The 7278-nt window shown below is 48.6% G+C and overlaps 1 protein-coding gene across 1 annotated transcript; it reads left to right on the plus strand.

Moving 5' to 3' along the window:
* Nucleotides 1-612: 612 nt before the first annotated feature.
* On the plus strand, nt 613-5658 carry LOC144130447 (uncharacterized). The gene is made up of 3 exons (XM_077664369.1): nt 613-892; nt 2680-2773; nt 3086-5658. Exons 1-3 carry the CDS (start codon nt 740-742, stop codon nt 5545-5547), a joined length of 2709 nt encoding a protein of 902 aa, XP_077520495.1. The 5' UTR covers nt 613-739; the 3' UTR covers nt 5548-5658.
* Nucleotides 5659-7278: the final 1620 nt, after the last annotated feature.

Consider the following 7278-nt stretch of genomic DNA (forward strand, 5'->3'; position numbering starts at 1 on the left):
TTTACCGACAGCTTCGAGTTGGCCGCTGGATAACCCCGATGATCGATAGAATGTTTGCTCCTCTCCCTGTACTCAGCCTTTCCTATGGGCGGCGATAATACTAGTATGCACTAACGTTGAAATATGGGAGCCGTACCTGCAAAAGAGCACGATCAGCGTTGCGAAGCATTAACGGGGCCGCTCGTCCGCACCACCGCGCTATCGGCTGTTGGCTACTACTACATCTAATTTTCTTGATTCGCCGACAATATCTGTGTACAGCTTCACCTATTTGTAGGACCTGTTTTAAAAGACAGAGCCTTGCTTATTTCTCCGACTATTCTATGCACAGCGCGCATCCACGGCGCGGCGCGCCGCATTTCATACAGCCCATGCTCTGGTGGCGCCATCTGGTATCGTCGACACAAGTCGCCTCACCGCTGGCCGCTCCCTGAACCCACTACCCATATTCTAGAGCACTGTAACCAGGTGCTCGATGGTCTCCTCCCATAGAGCTTCTCCCCCGCATCGCCACATGCTCGGCGTAGTGCTGCAGTCTAGTGTTCCTTAGGGTGCCTCGATGCGCGCGCGCCCTCTAGGGTGAGGTCACCCTTTGGGAGGTCGAGTGCCGCCTCCTCGGCCGGGACGGTCCACCTGCGGCCATTTTCATGCCCTTTCTCGCGGCGGCGCGGCGGCCGTAACACGTGCGTTCGCTCTGTCGCCTTTTCTCTTGGTGCTGACCGGTGGCGCACATCGAAAAATGCCGGGTTGTTGTGTGCCGCAGTGCACCAACCACTCCAGAAAGGGATGGAGAATGTTTCAGTTCCCGAGGGACCCCAAGAGAAGGCTGCTTTGGACAGTAAAGACCAAGCGCGACAAGTGGCAGCCGACAAACACATCGTGCATCTGCAGCGTGAGTAAAACTTTCCTTCGTATGCCAAAGGATTCGCATGTGCGTGCCGTTGAGGTACGCGATTCATTTTTATTGAGAGAACGTGTGGAAGGTCTGAACAGGGACATGTAAATATGATCGCTCTGAAATTAAGTGCCGCTGAGGATTAGCAACTTCGTGCACAGGGATTGTGTGGCAAATGTTGGGAGCAAATTAGATTGCTCACAGAACGAGTATCGCTGCCCGGAAAGTTCCGCACCTTTTAAGAAAACAAAAATGCCCGCGTTCACTTGACGAGAGAGACTGAAAAAAGAAAAAAAGGAGGCGTTGTTCGAGTATTTTCCTTCGAATGAGACTTTCTCGCTGAAAAAAAGCTTGAGGCTTTTTTTGGTGCGCCTGCTCTTCTGACTCACTGATTGCATTTTAACTTGAAACAATGAACATGAAATCTCTTCACAATGGCGCACACAATTCCCCTTCATAGTAAAATAAAGGAAAAGTGCAGTCTATTTTGATTATGTGGGCTCCTAAGCAATCATGTTGTGTAAAGGCGAGAGCGTTACTTGTTGCTGAGTGTAGGGCTGCGGCGAAATACTACTGCAATGTGTAGTGCGGCTATGTAATTTTTGCGAGGCTCCGAAAGTTGCTTGTTATGAGGTCGCGACAAAGCGAGACGACAAATCGGTCATATTGCGATCTCTCAGCTGGGTTTTATTTGCGGAGTTCTCACCATGCCCTGCCGCCTACGGCCACGCTTTGCTGTCTCGAGTGGTGGGTGATGTGGACGCGAGTGATTGAACCTCAGACGGTGAAGACGGCATAGCACCGCAACCTCGCTCTCCGAAAACTGAAGGCCAGCTGATGTTGACCGCGGGATTTTCGTTTTAATGCACTCGGTAGCTGCAGAAATATTCCGCTGTCTGCTCGCTCCTTCCTTCCCAAGAAAGCTATGCTCGATCCCAAGAAAGCTATGCACCAACTCGCCCAGCAAGAAGTTCTTCTACATTCCTTCACCACGCCGACAGGTTTAAACTTGTGCATTGTCACCCCCGCGGTGACAATACACTTGTCATAACCCCCCCCCCCCCCCCGCCCCCCGGGTTAATTACGGGGGGGGGGGGGGGTGCTTGCCACGCATTCCTGCCACGGCAACGGCGGGCTTTTCGCACAACGAGCCAAGGAATGCGAGAGCTGCCCTCACATTAAAACGTTTAGCGACAGCCGTAACAGTGTACCGACTGCAGCTCACATCACTGATGCCACCTAATTGATTTCATTGCTCGGTATAAGATGCGCGGAAAGCCGCTTATAGTACACATGGCATAATTGTGCTCCTGTGCTTGTTACAAATAAAATTAGTGGTACTGTCCTAAATATTTTATAACAGCTGAGAAAAAGTGAATTTGTTCGATTAGTAATGCATGCGAAAATAAAGCTTCACTTTTTCAGGGCATTCTGCATAAGCTTTTCTTGGTACCTGCTATCACTTATTTCGCACCCTGTCCTTGAGCACATGCACCCCCTCGTCTCTATGACCTGCATTGTTTGCTGCGAGCACATATTCATGATGACTGGAATTTTTGTTCGCACGTTGCTATATTAATTATCTATACTTGGGGTCTGTAAATAAAATCTCGCTCTGGGTGCTCTCCGTCAAGCAAGTGTAAAACAAAGTTTCATTTATGACACACTTGGTTATACTACACAGTTTTGGACATACCAGTTATATGATATACTTGGTTTTGTCTATATCATCTACAGTGAAACAAAAATGCTAATGTGCCTCAACCTTACACATTCATTTGCAGGCTCACTTTGAACCAAGCAGCTTTGAACAGCATCGTTCAGATGGATGGAAAAAGCTGAAGCCGAATGCAGTTCCAACTCTTTTTTCATTCAAACGTAAGTTGTTATTTCTAAAGTCTGGATAAGTATTATATAGCTATTGTTACCTGCATTGATTACAAGCCGTCTCGGGAACATGCTTGTGGATAGCATTAAATAAAAAAAACATTTTTAACCTTCTGGAAATGTCGGGTTCGTGCACGTTAGCGTACAACATTAACATGCTTGCTCCAGTTTATGTGCGTTCTCAAGAGTACACTGTAGAAAAGATGTGATCCTTGGTCCCATCTTGCTCGTTGTAGAAAAGAATGTACTAGCTCGCCAGGTCGAATAAACCGATCTTAAAGTGCATATTTTTTTATGTTGCAGCTTTACCTAAGGAGCGAAAAGCACCGAAGGAGAGAGCGGCTTCAGAGATCTCGCTCTCAAATGGTAAATCAGATGCGACCCCCGTGGAAGCAAGCAGCTCGTCATGTGAAGGAATAACGCTCTCTGCGACCACGGAGCAGTCTCAATTCAGACCTCCGCTTCAGGAAGATACATCCGAAATGGACTCGTTCCAGGTCAGCAATGTTATTGCTGAGTGTCCACAGCAGGTTCAGGATGCAGACAGGAGAGAGCAAGCCGGCGAACCTAGTGGGACCCAGACTGCTTCCTCGTATTCTGCAGAGCTGAAGAAGCGGCTAGCGGACATCACGAGGAAATACACAGACCTTCAGGACCATCATGCTGCCGCCAGAAACAGTATTAAGGGCCTCAAAAATCAAGTTCAGAGGCTTGAAAGCGAAATCAGGAATTTTTCAAAAAATGTCAAGTTCCTGAATGAAGATCAGCTCCGTGCTCTGTCTAGGAGCAACAACCGGGGCAATTCCTGGACGCCTGAAACGGTCAAGCAAGGCCTTCAAATTAAGTTCGCTTCCGGGACAACCGGATATGAAACGCTCAGAAAGCTGGGATATCCCCTTCCGTCAAACAGGACACTGACTCGCAGGCTCGAAGGTTTGAAGTTCCTTCTGGGGATACTTCACGAGGTGATTGACGTCATGCGGTGCAAGGCAATGGCCATGGAGGAGGTGGAGAAAGATTGCATCCTTTTTTTGGATGAAATGGAGATTTCAAGTGGATATGAGTTGGACCGTGCTGAAGATGCGCTCCTTGGAGGAAAGACGCTACCGCCAAAGCCTGACGAGCCTGCCAATCACGCGTTAGTGTTCATGCTAAGCGGTTTAAATCAGAGGTGGAAACAGGTGATCGCTTCTGAAATCACCGGACATCACGTAGAGGGCTCTGTGCTCAAGCACTATGTCCTTGAGCTTGTTCAATTATGCAGCCAGGTGTCCCTCAGAGTTCGTGTTGTGACATCTGATATGGGTGCGTCAAATCGAGCGATGTGGCGAGACTTTGGCTTTTCAAGCCACAGGAACTCCTCAACTGTGTGCTCTATACCACACCCATGTTTGGATGGAAAGCAACTGTTTTTCACGGCTGACCCTGCACACGTTCTCAAAAATCTCAGAGGACAGTTACTAAGTTCATCAGTTTTTACGTTGAGTGACGCCACTGTAAAGGAGAACAACCTGCCATCATCGGAGGTCAAACTCGAGCATGTTCAGGCTGTGCTCGACTATGACGCAGAGCACGAGCTCAAGGTAGCGCCCAACCTATGCGAGGTGCACACTAGCAGTGGCCATTTCACGAAAATGAAAGTTGGTGTTGCCGTTCAGTTTTTCCGCGAAGCACCAGCTGCTATTCGGTTTTTAATAAGAGCATCTGTAATTGAAGAAGAAGCTGAAACCACTGCATGGTTTTTGGAGCTCATTTTCAAATGGTATTCTCTAATGTCTCGCAACCCAACAATGGCCTTAAGTCGCAGGAGTATGGCCAAGTATTATGCCGCCCTAGGCACGTTGCACACGGCAATGGAGACCATTAGAAGTACGAAAATGGGGTCCACATCACTGTGGAAACCATGCCAAGCTGGCCTTCTCATTGCAACAACCGTTGTCATCCACCTCCAAGAAGTGTTGCTGGGAAATGAGGGGTACGATTTTTTTCTTACCAGCAGACTCTTACAGGATTGTCTGGAGAACCTCTTTTCGGTGGTTCGACTAAGAAAACCTGTGCCCAGTGCGTATGATATGAAATGCGCTCTGAGGCTTGTGAGCGTGAGCCAGTTTTTATTTACCCCACGGACGACGAGCTACGATCTCGATGACCGCGAATATCTGGTAGACCTTCTCTCCCAGGCAAAGAAAGAAAGGACAGAAGTGGAAGCTGATGAGATAAATGACTCAGAAATTCTGTTCATTGAAGAACTGTCCACAACAGAGTGCAGCATTCTACACTACATAGGAGGCTTCATTTTGAAAGGAATCTTGCCGTCTGTCAGCTGCCAGCAATGCAAGGATGCCCTACTGGGATGTGCTAGTGACGAACATGCCTCTCTGACTGCTCTGATGGAATATGTGTCAGAAGGTGACAACCTAATTTATCCCAGTGATGATGTGATGCACATGCTCAAAATCTACGAGGAGCACTTTGTAGGGATAAACTCATGGTGCACAGGCAAACTAGTGGCAATGAAGTCACCTGTCCGCTCACTTACAGCATACCTAGGAAAGGTCTGCTGCAAGCAAGCATACCGACCGCGCTTGAAGCTGTGCGCAAGCCATGATGAAGAAATACGGAAAACGCTGACCGACAGGTACGCAAGATTGCTTATGATATTGCTTATGATACGGCTGTTATTAATTTATTTTAATCCTGCAGTTAGGTTCCTAGTGCGCTCTATGAACTCTTTCCAATCTAGCACCCGAGTCGCCGTGTGCTAGGAGAAACGACCGTCCAAATCTTAAAATATTTGGACAGTTGCCCCTTACAAGCCTGTGCTGTTGACACTTCATTAGAAAAGGCGTGAAACGCAGTTGTATTGTCTTTTGGTCGCGAAGACAAGCGCGCTTTTGCAGCGGCAAGTGCAAAAAGCCTGTTGGCGCACGCCCCGCGCCTCTGAAGTGGGCATGGCAATGGCGGCCGCCGTAGCAGACGACGCAGTTGTCTTCACCCTCAGCGGAGCGCGCGCGCATCGAGGCACCCTAGTGTTCCTATACATGCTGCAGTCTAGTGTTCCTGTATATGCACCCCAAGGAGGTTATATTAAAACTTCTGGAGTGGAGGCCCCCTATGCATGCATGCAGGAACAGGTGAAGCCAGCCAGACCGACCGGCGGCCATCTCGCCAGGGGCGGAAACAGGCCGTGGTGAAATGCGCGCCAGCAGAGAACGCCAGCAAAGAACGACTAATTTTGCGATTTTTTTTCGCCTCAGCCGCAAGAATAAGTGAGAAACATCTTCTGGTAGGGATGTTGCTTCTAAGGGCACTAAATTCGCTTGTATATTCTCCCCGATTTTCGCGTGAATTTGCCTGAAAGGCTCCGGTAGGCGATTTCTCCTGTTAACTGTCGCTGCCTTGGAAAGCTGATAATTTTCTCAACAAAGCGCGTAAAGCGTGTCGTTTCAGCCTCATATTCAGCCTCATATTCAATGCAACAGCCATAAACACGCAAGCATTGGTTGCCTCTGGGAGGCTGTCGTCAGACAGTTCTGTGCCAAGGTCGACGTAGCCAACTACCTTGTTGCCGACCAGCTGGACGTGTTTCTTGATGGACATGTCGTCTATCATAAGAGCAGCAAACAATGGCTCGTCCCGGCCTTGCGTCACATTTTTTAACAACGCAAACGCTTCAGATGTGAACCCAGGCTCACCATTCACTGCCTTGTACCACTCGCGCAGCGTGCGCTGAGCAGGCAAAGCATTATTAAACTTAGCTCTTACATATTCATATGCAGCAGGAGAGTAAAAGTGAAGCGTTAATGCGAATGCGCGCAGTTCAGGAGGATATTTGTTGCTTGTCTTGTCGATGGCTCTGCCAAGGAGCTGTTGCATGTCAGGAGAAAAGGAGGCTTCAAAAACCTCAAGGCCTCTCTCTGACAAGAGCTTCATCTCTCTCAGCTCCTTGACCAATTCGCGGGAAGTATTGCACCGCGCCGCTAGTCTTCGTTTTGTCTGGTGCAATGTCTTGACCTTTTTTTTCAGTTGGTTGACCTGTCCCTCTGCATCTCTGGCTTTTTGCCGATACCAATCCTTGCTTGGTGAGCTCACTTCATCTGTAGCTTGATCTGTAGGTCCTTCGGGCTCCACCGGCTCCTCGCTGATCTCGGTACTTATCGCGGGCACCGTCCGACACTTGGGGGGGGGGGGTCACGCTTTCTCTTTCGCTGTAAGAAGGAAAGCGTATGAGTCAGTGAAAGCTTGTGTATTTCAAGCACCTCTTACATATATTGCCGTAAAGTTATGGCAAAGTGAACATGAAATACGACTGTCGAGAGACCAAAACTGAGAAAAAAGAAAAACACAGAGACAATAGAGCATTTGTGTTCTTTCCTAATTACTCGTGACCCGCTTTGCATTGCGATACTCACGTAGTCATGCAGTGCTGGAGAGCCAGCATCAACAACTTTAGAAACGCTGATACTGTACCAGCGCGTTTTTAAAATAGCTTAAGA

Source organism: Amblyomma americanum, chromosome 1, assembly GCF_052857255.1.
Source record: "Amblyomma americanum isolate KBUSLIRL-KWMA chromosome 1, ASM5285725v1, whole genome shotgun sequence".
Classification (NCBI taxonomy): domain Eukaryota; kingdom Metazoa; phylum Arthropoda; class Arachnida; order Ixodida; family Ixodidae; genus Amblyomma; species Amblyomma americanum.

Bases quoted from the DNA above. Each gene is read 5' to 3' on its own strand.
- LOC144130447 (XM_077664369.1), top strand. From the start codon at position 740: ATGCCGGGTTGTTGTGTGCCGCAGTGCACCAACCACTCCAGAAAGGGA. The intron at 893-2,679 runs GTGAGTAAAACT...ATTCATTTGCAG, and splicing joins ACACATCGTGCATCTGCAGC to GCTCACTTTGAACCAAGCAG. The intron at 2,774-3,085 runs GTAAGTTGTTAT...TTTATGTTGCAG, and splicing joins AACTCTTTTTTCATTCAAAC to CTTTACCTAAGGAGCGAAAA.